This window comes from Eubalaena glacialis, chromosome X (assembly GCF_028564815.1).
Source record: "Eubalaena glacialis isolate mEubGla1 chromosome X, mEubGla1.1.hap2.+ XY, whole genome shotgun sequence".
NCBI classification, from domain to species: domain Eukaryota; kingdom Metazoa; phylum Chordata; class Mammalia; order Artiodactyla; family Balaenidae; genus Eubalaena; species Eubalaena glacialis.
In genome coordinates this window covers 37,521,249-37,538,013 of record NC_083736.1, presented here as the reverse complement: position 1 = coordinate 37,538,013, position 16,765 = coordinate 37,521,249, and the positions used below count along the sequence as shown (strand labels likewise).

The 16,765-nt window shown below is 40.3% G+C and overlaps 1 protein-coding gene across 3 annotated transcripts in view; it reads left to right on the top strand.

Moving 5' to 3' along the window:
* Window positions 1-1,139: 1,139 nt before the first annotated feature.
* MED14 (mediator complex subunit 14) overlaps window positions 1,140-16,765 on the top strand; it is a 71,865-nt gene continuing 56,239 nt past the window's right edge. For all 3 annotated transcript variants that reach the window (XM_061178366.1, XM_061178367.1, XM_061178365.1), the window contains exons 1-5: window positions 1,140-1,835; window positions 6,500-6,526; window positions 10,116-10,221; window positions 15,410-15,583; window positions 16,246-16,375. In XM_061178366.1, coding sequence (XP_061034349.1) covers window positions 1,621-1,835; window positions 6,500-6,526; window positions 10,116-10,221; window positions 15,410-15,583; window positions 16,246-16,375 — 652 coding nt within the window. In that variant the 5' untranslated portion in view covers window positions 1,140-1,620. The remainder of the gene's footprint in view (window positions 1,836-6,499; window positions 6,527-10,115; window positions 10,222-15,409; window positions 15,584-16,245; window positions 16,376-16,765) is intronic.

Sequence of the window (16,765 nt, the reverse complement as noted above, 5' to 3'; positions counted from 1 at the left end):
AGCATACGGATGAATCTTAGGGAGGGTATCTGCCCTCCAGCAACTGTACCTGTGGGGGGATGGTGTAAGTAATCTAATGTCTTTTGCTGAGTACTATGATGGTATTGTTTGTGTAAATGTGCTTTAGGATCACAAAAGAGGGAGCAAGTGATTAACTACACTCCAAAAGTTACACCCTCAAAAGACAGGTGAATGGTCTTCAAGAATGACTAAGAATTACACAAGCGGACAAGAATGAGAGTATTTTAACCTTAGGGAACAGCAAGTGCATCTCTTACACCTAAGAGTTACATTTAAGAATCTGCAAATAGATGTTTGAAAAGGGTCGCAGCAATTGACGCTTTTAAACGGTTGCACATTAAAATCACCTAGGAAGCTTTTAAAAATCCTGAAGCCCAGACCAATTAAAGCCGAATGTATTGGGGGTGGGGGTGGCATAAGTATTTTTTAAAGCCACCCACCCCTCCACCCCCCAAGATTCCAACGTGCAGGCAAGGTTGAGAATCGCCGCTTTAACGCAGGAAGCAAAATTATTAAACGTGAATTTTGAGGGGGAAAAAGTGGCAGTAGGGCACAGAAGATGAACTGAAAGTCCTTGGAAGGCAGGGCGGCTACTTCAAGAGCAGGGACAAGAAACAAGTGGGAGAATCAGCGGTAGAGGATTTAAGGGCTGTTTCCGTGGTAGAACTGCCAGGATTTGGGGGTCGGTAAAGAGCTCAGCATATATTTAACTCCGTTAAAGTGAAGTTATTCTGCCAGTGGCCCTGCTCCTACCCCTAATCATATTTTCTCGAATCTTTTCCCACAGTTTAAAAAAAAAAAAAATGACGGAAACGTCTTCTATCCCACGAAAGGCACATGGGCAGACTGTGGGCGGGGCAAAGATCTGAGCAGTCAGAAGTACGCAGCCGCAACAATTTCTTTGCGAGTCCAGAACCATAAGTCACAAACATCTGGGACAGGGTGGCCTCCCGGTCGTGTTGCACCCACCAGGGGAGCGTTGATCGACACCTCAGCGCAAATTGGAGCCTTTTAAATCCCGGAGGGCGGAGAGGGCAAGGGCGGGGCAACTGCTGACGTTCGCGGTGAGGACACCAGCCCTGCCCTCACACTCACTTCCGTGGCCGCGCGGCCCCCGCTTCCGCTTTTCCCGCCAGCGCGCCGGCCCAGCCCCACTCCCACGCGCCCCCCAGCGTCCGAGCGCCCGACAGCCGGGAGAAAAGGCACAGGTTGCTGTCGGAAGTCCCCCTTTGGCTCCCTTTCCGTTCTGCCTAACAACTTCCGCTTTGGGCCGTCAACATGGACGCTGCGGCAGCCTGGCGGAGCTGACTCTGATCGGTTGCGGGGGCGCAGCTTCTCTGCGGCGCCCGCCCCGCTTCCCCGCCCTCCCCCTCCCCCCCGCCCCTTGCTCCAGTCCCTGGAGCCGGCGGGCTTGTCGCTACATGGGGGCGGGCCTCCGCGGCCGGCGCACGGCTTCCTGTTCAGAGGCGGCCTGGCGGTAGTAGGCGGCGGTGGCGGCGACTCCGCCCGCGCCTACTTCGGCGCGGTGATCGAGCGCCCGGGAGGGAGGCTTGAGGGCCGCATCTTGTGCCGCTGCGCCAAGCCCGGCCCTGCGCCGCCATGGCCCCAGTGCAGCTGGAGAACCACCAGCTAGTCCCGACCGGAGGCGGCGGCGGGGGCAGCGGCGGCCCGGCGTCAGCCCCGGCGCCTCCTCCTCCGGGAGCCGCCGTGGCGGCGGCCGCTGCGGCGGCGGCTAGCCCTGGCTACCGGCTAAGCACCCTCATCGAATTTCTGCTGCACCGGGCCTACTCGGAGCTCATGGTGTTGACTGACCTGTAAGTGCCGCGAAATCCACGCCTGCTCCCCAGCCCCCCCTTCCCGCCCAGCCGGCTGAGAGGTTCGCACCTCCTTCTCCCCAAAAGGCTGCTTTCTCCTCTTTGCTGGGCTGCTTAGTCTAGAATTTTTGAACTCTTGGGGCCCAGCGGAGGTGGAGGAGAAGCTTTGCATTTGGGATCTTTCTGGAGATGAAGCAGCCGAGACTTGTGAATTATGCACGTTGTTAGACTTTCCCTGAAAAGCCAGTCTTTGGAATTTTTGCTCGATTTGCCAGCTGAACCCTATTGATTTCTTGGTTGGAAGCTTTCTAGCCCAGACCCCAAGATTACGGTTTAGGAATACATACTATTCGAGCTTAAAAGAAAAAAAAAAAATCCCAAAGATGAGAAATTGTTTTACAGCTTCTTACGGTACATTTTAAATGTAGGTTGTAATTACTTCTGACAAAGTTTGAACTCAGGAGATGTATTGTGTATAAAATAATGCAAAATTTTGGATTCCAAGCTTGTTTGTTTTTCTGGAACGTTTGAGACTGAAGTCTTCACGCATTTAGTGTAAGATTTTTTTGTAACTAGCCTGCTGTTTTTGTCTCTTGGGGTATGAACGGAGTTTATAAATCACCAAGTTACCGGGTGAAATGCCTTGGGACATGATTAGGGTGTTAATCTCTTCAGAATAGGATCAGAATACACTGTAAAGATTTTCAGGTGTGTGAAGAAAAGAAACTAAAATTGAAGGGTATATATACTTGAATTACTGTTTTACATTTTTAAATTCATGTTCAGAAAAAGTAAGAATTACTAGTTTTCATCTAGATTCGTTTTTATCTTTTATCTATTGGTAGGCTCCAGATCAGTGTATTCAGTTGAAATACATGAGTATGCAGGTATTAGGCTGTGCAGTGTCACAGTAATTTGTTGCTAGAGACTGTTAAAATATTTTTTTGCAGATGACTTAAAGAATTAGAATAGGCTCCACTTATTCCTGTAAAACATCATTCTGAGATTTTGGTACATTGTACTTTACAGAAAGAAGCCACCCCCGCGCCCCCCCCCCCCCCCCCCCCCGCCCCGCGCCCGTGTAATGAGAAACTTAAATAGCTGTCATGATTAGGGATTATTGTGGTAATGTACTTCTCTGCACCATTAGTTGTTGGATTTCATAAGAATTTGAGTATCCATGAGAAAATATCATGCACCCGTCCTATGTAGAGCTATGGGAAACTGTTGAAGACTGCCGCTATCGGTGGTTGTGTAATTTGTATACTTTGTTTCTCCATAGGGCATTTGTAGCAATTCTTTGAATTGTGTTGCTGTTACTGTTTTAGGACTTAGTTACGAAAAGAGAAACATTTATTTTATTGCTGTAGAATAAGTATACAGTTTTATACTTCATCCTGCACCCTTTGTATGTTGATGATTCCCGTACTTATTTCTCCAGCACAGGCGTCTCCACTGAGCTGCAGACTATATCCAGGTGCCTACGTATAAGTACCTAATGGGCATTTCAGTGGACCAAGTCCAGAACCAAACTCCTGATTACATTCGATCCCCCCAAAACTTTCCTATCTCACTAAATAGTATCTCCATTCTTCCTTTTGATGCTTAGGCCAGAAATTTTGGAGTAATTCTTGGCTCCTCTTTCTTCCAATCCCACACAGTACATTAGCAGGTCTTGTCATCTCTGACTTAAGAATCTGACCACTTTTCAACGTTTCCATCAAGTGTTAATCCTTTGCTCGTGTTACTGCAGTAGTCTGCTAACTGGGGCCTCTGCTGGTACCCTTGCCCCTCTACGGTTTTTCCTCCATAAAATAGCCAGGATGATCCTTTTTTTTTTTTTTTTTTTTTTAAAGGGAACGCTATTTATTTATTTTTATTTTTTTGGCTGTGTTGGGTCTTCGTTTCTGTGTGAGGGCTTTCTCTAGTTGCGGCGAGTGGGGGCCACTCTTCATCGCGGTGCGCGGGCCTCTCTTGTTGCGGAGCACAAGCTCCAGACGCGCAGGCTCAGTAGTTGTGGCTCACGGGCCTAGTTGCTCCGCGGCATGTGGGATCTTCCCAGACCAGGGCTCGAACCCGTGTCCCCTGCATTGGCAGGCAGATTCTCAACCACTGTGCCACCAGGGAAGCCCCAGGATGATCCTTTTAAAACTTATTTGCTCACAACTTTCCCGTGGTTCCCCATCTCACTTAGAGTAAAAACTTTTTATAGTCACCTGTATAGAGAGTGACCATAAAATTTATGGTCCAAGTCAGGACACTTTTGAGTATGAAAGGTGGTGCTCTTAATAACAATGGCAGAAGGACAGGCATAAACCGGGACTATCTTGAGCAAACCAAGACTGTGGTCTACCTTTAAGATCCTACATGATGTGTCTTCTCTCCCTTACCTCTTTAACTTCATTTCTAATACTCTCCTTGCTTCTTCTGTTTCAGCCACGCTATTCTTATTGATCTTTCTTGATAGGGTCAGGCACACTCCACCTTAGAGCCTTTGCTCTTCCCCCAGAAATCTGTGTGGCTTGCTTTCACATTTCCTTTAGGTCTTTGTTCAGATGTAACTTATCAGAAAGACTTTTTGGTGATCACCCATGAGAAGTACTCTGCCCCTTCAACCTATCCTTCTTACTCACTGCTTTGTTTTTCTACAGCACTTGTTGTTTGTTGTCTGTCTCCTCCTCACTGGAAGTTCTATGAGGACAGGGATTTTGAGTTGTTTGCTACCTTCCCCAGGGCTGAGAACATTAACTGTTCTAAGTCAGGGCACCTGTCATCGTAGACATGGAGAATTTAAGGGGAAAATTCACTGTTGCTTTTGATACATAGGTATATAAAATAACTTTTTTCTCTTTTGATTTGTGGTAACCAAAATTGGTTTAGGAATATACCTTGGAAGTTCCTAAATCATGTATTTTTCCTTGTTCCAGGTAAAAACTGCCAGGATTAATGTATTAATATAAAACCAGTGTTCAAGGTATACTTTGAGTCTTATTTCTGCCACATTTGATGCTTGTCTGTGGACTATTGAAAGTAAAAAAGGTGGTTTGTTTTTGGCCCCAGATTTCTATTTTTTTTTCCTTTTGCTTGTTCATTTCCTCCCCCGACTCATGTAATACATGCTTTCATCTTAGAGTTTACATTCTGCTGTGATTTTTTAGAGACTTAGGTTCTTCCTTTTAAAAACGTCTTTTAATTAAAATCAAAAAATGTTAGGATCTCAGTCATGTAAACTTGTCTTAAAACGCTTTGGTGTAAACAAGGTTTCTGTGACTTCTTCCAAAGATTTGCCCTTTAGGGTTGGTTTTTGCCCCAAGTGGTGGATTTGTCATCCATAAAGGAATTTTAAATAGATTAGGAGGAATTGGGGGCGGAAGGGATGTAGGCAGCAAAGCCTATCCTTTGTCCCTGAAATGACACCACCTCTGGCAAGAGATGATCCTTTTAGGGTCTCTGGGGGGGGCTAGAACAATGATTCCTATTCTTTCTACCCCCAAAGGCTCTACTCTTCTGTTTTTCTCCCTCTCTCACATACAAGCATCCATGGTTCTCATTCTCTGCCTCTCTTGAGGACAGGGGAGTCTTCTCAAGGAGTGTTTTCCAGATCTTTCACAGGTATAGGAACTTCCCAGTAGCTGCTTTTACTTGCAGTCTTATAATAAGGCCTTAATTTTTGCTTCATCCTCTGATCTGCTGGCCTCTCTAGCTCCTACCTAGTTTCTTGTATCACTTGGATCATAACTTGAGCTTCCATCCCATTGTCTACCCGAAGAATTGTAGGTAACTCTAAGTCAGAGTTCATTTTAATAGTTTCCCTTCCTTGTACCTCGAATCTCTGGCAGTGGTTTTAGTTTTTCTGCACCTGTGGCATGTCGGTGGGGAAGAGGGTCTAAGCGGCTCAGTGTGTATTCTTCACGAGCCTATTAGATGTAGGGGAGGCTTTAGAGTTCAGGCTGTTGAATCTTGGACCATAGGATAGAGGTTTACAGAATGTGGTGATTCAGGAAGCAAATCAGGACCTTTCTAAGCATCGGTGGATGTGAGAGTGTTAAATGGTATAATTTCAGGGGAAATGGTGACATTGGTTGCTGGCTTTCGTACTGGAGAACTAGCAAAAAAGAGATCAAAATCTCACTGGAACTGTTTAAAAGTAATCATTTGCATCTAACCAAGCAACATCATAATTACTGTACATCCCTTGGCTGACGCTGGCCCTTTTGTGTGCCTAGCTTCCAGTTTTGCCCACCATAACAAAACATGGAGGGATTAGTGCTTGGAAGCAAGGTTCCATTGAATATGGGGAGGCTGGCAACTAAGTAGTACCTTGCATCCATGATCATTTTGGTCTTAAAAGAATATTTTCTCTGACTCTCTATGATTTAGTGTGCTAAGGTAAGACTTGGTCTTTTTAAATGTTTGAGGTTCATGCAGTATCTTTTGAAGCACTTTGAATGGAGAGAAATGTTCCTTTGTTAGTTTTTCCTTTGTAGCTATATTGCCGGAAACTCATAAAGTAAAAAAGAGTAGGGAGCCACACAAGCCTGTAGTGTCTATTTATCCAGTTTTTCTGAAATACTAAGGTATTTAATAAGTCAAAGTAAAGACCGTTACCGTATTTTGATGAAGGTGTGCATGTATTTAGTCAGTTTCTTTTTTTTTCTTCTTAGACTGCCAAGGAAATCTGATGTGGAAAGGTGAGTATGAAAAAAACCTTAAATCTGTGTCTGTGTTGATATATCTATGAGTATGTGTGTGTGTCTGTGTGTGTGTGTGTGAGTGAGAGAGAAAGTGGCGGGGGGCGGGGAGGTATGTGTAGGTATGGGTGGTAGAGTTGTGGACCGGGAACCTAGGCGCAGAGAGCCTAGGGTGACTTCACACCATTTGTTTAAGGAGCCCTGGGAAATATAATTTCCTCATCCTTGACAATTCTTGGTATGAGGCCAGCTCTGGACCTTCTCTTGTAGAAATCTTTATTGAATCACTGACCAGGTCAAGTGCCTGAGGGGGTAGGAAGATGTAGAAAATACAGAACTAAATGGAGAAAGCTGAGGAAGAGACTGACTTTAGAAAGCTTGCTGCTAATTTATCATTTGCTGCAATGATGCTATTAGATATCTGTGGAGAGTGGACATTTGTCTACTGCTATTGCTGTTTTATAGTTAAGAGAATTTTGATTCAGTTGGAGTTTGGGGCTTAAGACATTACTAAACGCTAGTATGTTTCCATAGTCCAAAGGAACAAGATAAATTAAGGTTTCAAAGAAATCAGGTGATGGAGATTTAAACTGTGGCTACAGTGTAGGCTACTTGACTCTATCTTTGGAACTACTTATGCTCTTTGGTTGATCTTTTTTTTAAATACCTAGTCACTAGGGCAGATTTTAGCATTTATTAGTGACTACGCTCCACTCCCTACCCCCAATGACCTTTCTGAGAGAATTAGACATAGATCGAAAAGATAGAAGTGGAAGAGACAATTGAAGCATACCTGTATTATGGTTTGGCTGGACCGTTTTAAAGGAAGGAAATGAAAATCAGGATTTGAACAAAAATAAACAAATGGGACCTAATGAAACTTAAAAGCTTTTGCACAGCAAAGGAAACCATAAACAAGACCAAAAGACAACCCTCAGAATGGGAGAAAATATTTGCAGATGAAGCACCTGGCAAAGGATTAATCTCCAAAATATACAAACAGCTCATGCAGCTCAATATCAAAAAAACAAACAACCCAATCAAAAAACGGGCAGAAGACCTAAAGAGACATTTCTCCAAAGAAGATATACAGATTGCCAACAAACACATGAAAGAATGCTCAACATCATTAAATCATTAGAGAAATGCAAATCAAAACTACAATGAGGTATCACCTCACACCAGTCAGAATGGCCATCATCAAAAAATCTAAAAACAATAAATGCTGGAGAGGGTGTGGAGAAAAGGGAACCCTCTTGCACTGTTGTTGGGAATGTAAATTGATACAACCACTATGGAGAACAGTATGGAGGTTCCTTAAAAAACTAAAAATAGAACTACCATACGACCCAGCAATCCCACTACTGGGCATATACCCTGAGAAAACCATAATTCAAAAAGAGTCATGTACCACAATGTTCATTGCAGCTCTATTTACAATAGCCTGGACATGGAAGCAACCTAAGTGTCCATCGACAGATGAATGGATAAAGAAGATGTGGTACATATATACAATGGAATATTACTCAGCCATAAAAAGAAACGAAATTGAGTTATTTGTAGTGAGGTGGACGGACCTAGAGTCTGTCATACAGAGTGAAGTAAGTCAGGAAGAGAAAAACAAATACCATATGCTAACACATATATATGGAATCTAAAAAAAAAAAAAAAAAAAGGTTCTGAAGGACCTAGGGGCAGGACAGGAATAAAGACACAGACTTAGAGAATGGACTTGAGGACAAGGGGAGGGAGAAGGTTAAGCTGGGATGAAGTGAGAGAGTGGCATGGACATATATACACTACCAAATGTAAAATAGATAGCTAGTGGGAAGCAGCCACATAGCACAGGGAGATCAGCTCGGTGCTTTGTGACCATCTGGAGGGATGGGATAGGGAGGGTGGGAGATGCAAGAGGGAAGAGATATGGGGATATATGTATATATATAGCTGGTTCACTTTGTTATAAAGCAGAAACTAACACACCATTGTAAAGCAATTATACTCCAATAAAGATGTTAAAAAAATATATTTGACACCAGCCAAAAATAAATAAATAAATAAAATACCCACAGTGCATTCATTTGGGGAAAAAAAAAAAGAAAATCAGGATTTGTTCTGTCCATTCTGGGGTAGGAAGGGACACTGGGCCTTGGAAAACCAACTCATGCTGCCTATCACTTGAGACAGCGTGGTGTCAAGAAAAACCCATATTAAAATAGTTTACAAAGGGGGATGTCTCCTTTCCAGTAGAGAAGCTCCTCTGGCAACGGAATTAGTAATATACAAATATGTTTACTCTGTGAGAGAAGAGACCTCACATCCTCTGTAAGCCGTTGCTGAGTTAGAATGACAGCACTGAGACTCCTAGCACTGAGGTGACTGCCAGATCTTAGTGTACATTTAACATTTCTGCTGTGTTCCAGTCTTGCCTGTGATGCTCTCTGCTTGTTTTATCTCTAAGGATCCTTCACAGACCCTGGCAAAGAGTCATAATTGTATCAGTGTCCTTGATTCTTCTCTTTCTATTACCAATAATCATTTTGCAGGCTGAACCTTAAGGAAGTCTTTCAGGTTGTTTGTGGGCTGCGTATGCTCTCAATAGGAGCTAGACTCTGTGGTCTTCAGTTAGGATTATGCTTCAGCAGAAGCTTTCATTTTGGTGCATTGCATCATGGTATTGCTGTTGGTGAGATACAGAGGTGTGGGTTGGATCTACAGGTCAGTGAACAGCTGTAACAAGATTAATATGTCAGAGTCCACTTGGAGGGAGGTTGGTGTCTTGCTAAGGCCTGTCATCAGTCCTGGCTTGTCGAATATTTTTTTGTGTGTCGTAAGGTAAACCATGAAAGGTATGATTATCAGTTTTGTAGCTGACATGAAGTTGAGAGGTCTAGCTAACATGCTGATTGACAACGTAAAGCTTTTAAGCCTTTATGAGATGATAAAAATACTGATGAGTATGGGGAGAAAAAGCATTGTAGTGGGTGTAGCATAAAAATAGATATGGACAGACCTTCTAGCTTTTATTTTTAGTACTTTGTTATTGAAATTAGTTTGGTAAAGAGTTGCATAGTTAAGCTCTTTATTCAATTTTATAAATCATGCTCTTGCAAGATGGGAAATGGGCCCTTGCCTTTGTAGAAATAATACAGTGTCAAGTTTTGATAAAGAGCTGTTTCACTTTCTTTCTCTTACCAGAAAGGTTACTAATTCATAATTTCAACTTCAAACCATAATTTGGTCCCCTTTGTGACCCAGTTAACTTCTATATAATAATTTTATATTTGTGAATTTAGTATATTTTAGTAAACAACTTTTATTGCAGTATAAAATTAATTTGAAAATGTGATTCATTGCTTAAGCATTCTATTGGAGATGTTACTCTGAGGTAGAAAATGAAGTATATGCAGGTGGTATACAAAATGTGACAATAATTCATATTTAGATAAATATTTTAGGTGGTTCATTTCATTGTAATGGTTGTAAACAAAGACTGATTCATATTTTAGCTCAGATAAAATAAATTGTGAAATACTCCTTCAAATTTGTTGGTTCATTAAGAGTTGTTTTGTTTTGTTTTATTTTAAAGGAAAATAGAAATAGTGCAGTTTGCTAGCCGGACACGCCAACTCTTTGTTCGATTATTAGCTTTAGTAAAATGGGCTAATAATGCCGGCAAAGTGGAAAAATGTGCGGTGAGTTAAACTTTTGACTTTATTTTATATAAAATAACTTTTTTGGAATGTTAACTTGTAATAGGCATAGTTTCTAATTTTAGCTCTAACTTATATCTGCTGATATGTTTTGGGATACATTACTTATGTGAGTAATCATTATTTCTGTATGATAATGTATAATATATATCTGTAGAAACTTAGTATTTGTTTATGGACACCTAATCAGAAAAAAGAGTAGGCCATATCTGGAGATGTCATTACGCCAGAAGACATTAAATATGAGGCTGGACCTAAAGGGGGAAAATGGTTAGCTTACATTCGTATGCTTCCTTAGAGTTTGCAAAGTATTCCCTAAATTTGCCTATTGATTTCTTGACAACCCTTTGAGAATGGCAGAGTCAGTATTCTCTTCTTATTTTACAGATGAGGAAATAAGGTTCCTAGAAGTTAAATGGCTTTTTCAAGGCCACAGAGCTGATGATAGCACTTATCTGTCCCTTCGTTTATTCATCTGTTCATTCTCCAACCGTTTATTGCACACAGGGCATAAGGCATGGTGGATGGAGACTTGAATAAGGCATAGTCCCTGCCCTCAGGAAGCTCATGGTCTTTTGACTGTTGAGTCATTCTTTTGAATTCAAAGGCGTGACCTGTAGTGAAGTGTACCAAAGATTCTAAAATATGCACCCCCCCACCCCCCACAAAAGTTTTAAGCTATGTTCAAGAAATGTTAAGGAGGAGAAACATCAGTAGGGATCTTGTGTTAGCCTATTGAGCTTATAACTTAGGGAGGATGATATGGTGTTAACAGACGAGACACAAAATGAGGAGAATGGAGTTCATATTGGAAAGGGTAGAGTAATTATAATAAAATGAATAAAATCTTAAAATAATGAGAGCATTTATTTATCCACCATAATTTATTTTTTGCACCCTGACAAGCTAAGTTGAAATATTTTTATAGTAACTTTACATTTGCAAATCTATTGGGGTTTGTATATTCCATAATATTTCCCTTTAGAAAGAAATCTCCAACACAGTGTGTTTCTGCATATGATTTTCTGACATCTCCCCTCAATTTTAGCCCAGTGCATTTGCTATCCTCAGTTTCACTAGGTTCCCTTATCATTAGAAAGAGAGCTTATGTGAAAATTGCTAAAGTGAAAGGAAAAAAGAGGTTTGAAGAAGTTGAGAATTTAAAATTCTAGAATAATATATTTTTTGAAAGTTAAAAGAAGACATATTTCTAGCCACAGATCTTTTGTCTCTAGGAGTAAGCTGGTATCATCCTTTTATATAACATTGATCAAAGGGGGAGGATATTTTGTACCATATATTGAATTTTCTTTATGGGGGAAAAAGTCATTTTATTCATGTTGTCATCATTCAAAGGATAGTTTTTATTATAAATATTAATAAACAGGCTTATTCCAAGCTTATTTACCAGAAAGTTTACAATTCATTTCATTGTTTTGCAAATTTGGGTACCAAGTCTAATGAATCTATTTTGGCCGAAATGGAGAAGCATGGTATAGTATTTCTGAAAAGCCTAAGGTTTCTTTTCAGTAATTAGTTAATTTGAGGTAATCTTTTCCTAAAGATATTCAGACTTTCAGTGAAGAGTTAAGTATTACTGAAGTATATAAAATCCAAGTATTCAATTTTTCAAATCTAGTTTTAAATCCCTAATTATACCATGGGTATTTAAATTACCTGTTTGATACTACTGAGCTGTATGTCGTTAAAATAATATCAAGCAAAATCCAAAACTCTTGGTTTTGATATTGAGCCATATTGTATTTATCTTTCATTAATTCATAGTATAGTATTTTCCTATTAGTTTTTTGAATTGGCTGTTCCAGTAAGTCACATTCTGAATAAAGTCTCATATTGAACTTTATACATAAAGTTTTGGTATTTTTGTTTTGTGAATGTAGGTACAGAGATGTGTTTTTGTCAGGGATAAAGTCCATCAGCTGGAGAATTAGAGGATTATTCACGTTTTGACACTTGTGTTCTCAACCTAATGATTATTTAACTAGACTCATTAGAGGTTCTTAATAGATAATGATCTTTAGCCATGTCAGACATATGAAGTGTTTAGCTGAGTGTATAAATACACGGTTTATAGAACTCTAACTAATGGTAAAGCAGTCTGGATAATGTTTTAGCTAAGAAAAAGAAAAAATATCTTTCTCCTCCTTGAGCTTTTTTAAAAGCAATTTTGAGATATAATTCACATACCATACAATCTACCCATTTAAAGTGTACAATTCTGGGAATTCCTTGGTGGTCCAGTGGTTAGGACTCTGCGCTTCCACCGCAGGGGGCACGGGTTCAATCCCTGGTCAGGGAACTAAGATCCCGCATGCTGTGCGGTGCAGCCAAAAAAAAAATAGTAATAATAAAGTGATAATAAAGTGTACAATTCAGTGGTTTTTAGTATATTCACAGATATGTGCAACCATTAGCAGTCAATTTTAGAACATTTTCATCACCTCAAAAAGAAAATCATTACCCTTTAACTATCACCCCAAGTACCCCCCAGCCCTAAGCAACCTCTGCTGTCTCTCTAAATATGCCTATTCTGAACATTTCATATAAATGGAATCATAATATATGGTCTTTTGTGATTGGCTTCTGTCATTTAGCATGATGTTTTCAAGGGTCATCCATGTTGTACTTGTACTGTACATGTATCAGTACTTCATTTTTATAGCTGAATTGTATGGATCTACTACATTTTGTTTATCCATTCATCAGTTAATGGACTTCTAGGTTGTTTCCAGTTTTTGGCTATTATGAATAATGTTGCTATAAACATTCATTATACAAGTTTCTCTGTGGACATGTGTTTTCATTTCTCTTGGGTATATACCTAGGAGTGGAATGGCTGGGTCATATGGTAACTGTATGTTTAATAATCATTTGAGGAACTGCCAGACTGTCTTCCAAAATGGCTATACTATTTTACATTTCCACCAGCAATGTAAGAGGGTTCTAATTGCTCCATGCCAACACTTGTTATTGTCTGACATTTTGATTCTGGCCATCCTGGTAGGTGTGAAGTGGCACTTCGCTGTGTTTTTTGTTTGCATTTCTCTGATGACTAGTGATGTTGAACGTCTTTTCATGTGCTTTTGGCCATTTGTATATTTTCCTTAGAGAAGTGTCTGTTTGGTGCTCAGTTAAATTTTAAAGGAGGTTGGTATTAATCATATCAACAGTTGGTATGTGAGTACTTAAAAATAAAAAAAGAACATGATTATTAGGGACCTATATGGATTCACTAATAAGTAACTCAAAACTAAACTTTTATCTTTATTAATTTGATTTCTAAGTCAAAGAAATATAGCTGGAGCTAGTTTATTTTGAGTTGAGCAAGGTAGTTTAGAGAGTTTCATTAATAACCCACATTGAAGGTGGAATGATGTAGGCTCGATGAACTGTGGCACCCCACTAGGGTTGATGCACATCTTCCTGGACGGAAATCTTTAGTATTCTTTGGCCTAAGCGTTTTTACAGTGTCCTGAGTGAATGGAGACTTGGGAGGACCGAAATCTGAGTAAAAACCTATACAGAAGTTGAGAGAAGCAGGATTCAAATATGTTAAAAATCAGAGTACAGTCATGCCTTAGGTTCAGGGTGGCCAAGGGGACCTTGCTTGATAGAGATTCATGCACAGAAGATCAAGACCTTTTAGTTAACTTCAAGCTTGCTGTGTGTTAGCAGTGTCGTGGCTGCTGATAAGAAGTTAGTGTTGGTGATGTTAATAGAACTCCATTTTACTAGTCATGGAAGGTAGCACTTCTGCGGGGCTGTGCTGGTCTAACTAAGAGTTAGAAAAAACATTTTTTGGTTCCAGCTTCTCTGATTATTCACTATCTTTGAGCAAGTGCCTAAACCTCAGCCTCAATTTTCTCATCTCTAAGATAATAGTAATTATCTTGTTTTGTCTATTTCCTAGAGTCGTGAAAATCAGGTAATAAAATAAGTGTGGGAATACTGAGAAAATGTAGGGCATTGTGTGTGCATGATGTGTTATTAATTCTGAATACCATATTTTAAGTTGATCACTGATAAACTGGAGCATTTCCAGACAGTGGAATAGGGATGGTGAGTCAGGAATTTGGAATGTTCAGCTTGAAGATAGAGTGGGCTTCCCCTGTTTGAAGGACGTGAAAGACCTTAAGTATTGTTCCAGAAAGGAAGTAGTTTTCAGCTTCATGATGACCTCTACTAGTTTAGGCACACTTGTGAAATGCATTGAGTAGAGAACTGATGGAAAGGATTTCTGTATTGGGCGTGAAGTTGGCCTAGATCTCATAATGGACAATGTTTACTGTGTGTTTTATATGTTCTAGGCACTGTTCTAAAGATTTCATATACATAAACTTTTTTTTTTTTAATTAATTAATTTATTTATTTATGGCTGTGTTGGATCTTCGCTTCTGTGCGAGGGCTTTCTCCAGTTGCGGCAAGTGGGGGCCACTCTTCATCGCGGTGCGCGGGCCTATCACTATCGCGGCCTCTCCTGTTGCGGAGCACAGGCTCCAGACGCGCAGGCTCAGCAATTGCGGCTCACGGGCCCAGCTGCTCCGCGGCATGTGGGATCCTCCCAGACCAGGGCTCGAACCCGTGTCCCCTGCATCAGCAGGCAGATTCTCAACCACTGCGCCACCAGGGAAGCCCCATATACATAAACTCTTAATCCTCGAACAACCTTATGAAAGGGAGGAAATCAGCTCCATTTTATATTGAAAAAACTGAGGCAAAGAGGGATTTAAGCAACTTGCCCAAGGTTGTAGGGCTAGTGAGTTGCAGAATTAAAATTGAGACCAAGGCAGTCTGGGTCCAGGAGACCATGCTTTTATGTCTCCTTTATTACCAATCAACTCTAGAAGTCTGTAAGAGAAAAAGCATTTTATTCTATTTATTTTTCCTAACTTGTCATATGTATGTGTAATGTTAAAGATGGAGAAACGAATCGGGAAACCTTTTATTTAAATTGATAGAAAATTACTGGTTTTTAAAAATATTTCTTCTTTCCTCAAATTACTGGAAAATTTTTTGATGAAATATTTTGAAATATGGAAAAGCTATATTAATTCCTCTCAGAGTTTACTTTGGAATCAATAAATGATATTTGACGTGAAAAGTGGCTAGTTTTCAAGGAAGCGTAATACATTTATCCTTTACTTTGAAGATGATCTCGAGCTTCTTAGATCAGCAAGCCATCCTGTTTGTGGATACTGCTGATCGCCTGGCCTCATTAGCTAGAGATGCTCTGGTCCATGCACGCCTGCCTAGTTTTGCCATCCCATATGCTATTGATGTACTGACTACTGGGTCTTACCCACGGCTGCCAACCTGCATTAGGGTAAGTGCATTCCTACCCCAGCCCACCCCCAAAAGGTGAAGGCTTTTGCATTGGATTCTACAATATTAATAAGTAACCCAGCCAAAACAAAAAACTGTTCTGTATTTTTAAAATAAATATTTCATGTAGTTTGCTTTTTTCTCTATAATTAAAATGGGGGGGGGGCGGGTTTGAAATAAATTGGAGCCAGAATGTGAGTAGCTATCAAAATGAGTTTATTTATTTATTATTTATTTATTTAGGTGAGGGTGAACAGAATTATGAAGGTAACTTAACATCTATTTCAGATGTGAAAATACGGCACGCTAGTTGCTTTTTGGAAGTGTTTTTTAAAATTTGTTGTTGTGGTAGTTGTTTACTCACTTGGTGCTGTTGTATTGTATACTTCTAAGAAGTGGTGAAAGTCATCTAGTGACATTAAGTTGGTTTCATAAATAGAACATGAAGAAGATCGTGTTGCATTACCGTCTTAGCTGGGTGACTGGTGGAATCATTGACACTCTAATGCATGATAGTAATGGTCACTATTATTGGATGTAGACTGCAGAAATGAGTGTTGAGGTTCTCTTGGGTAAAGTAAGAAAATACTGTGTTAGAACAGGCGCAGGTAAAAATTATGTCTCTTTGTACATTATTTTTAGATCACTTAAACTTTTTTGTAGGATAAAATTATTCCTCCAGACCCAATTACCAAAATTGAGAAACAAGCTACACTTCACCAGCTGAACCAGATTCTTAGACATCGGCTTGTAACCACAGATCTTCCTCCTCAGTTAGCAAATCTTACAGTCGGTATGTACCTGAAATACATTTTTAAAGAATTGACTCGTTAGAATATTTTTCAAACAGCTTTTGGGGTTTTATCTTTTAAAATATCCTTATGAAGTCTTGACCTACAATTTTGGTGGTATTTGAATCTGTAGCTTGTGCCATATCATTTCCCTTTAGTACCTGGAAATACAATGCTGGTATTTGAAGCTGGGGAGTGGGCAAGATTACCTGGGGCTCTAGGAGAGACTAGGTCCTAGAGTTGAGCCTCAAGAAAATATTGTTCCTTGATGTTAGAAGAGTTGCCTTTGGTTTCTTGATGACCTGGAAGCTGGCTACTGTTTATGCAGGAACCAGTGAATTGTCTGAACACTTATGAAAGAATCTTGAGTCTATTTAAAATTTCTCGTGAGC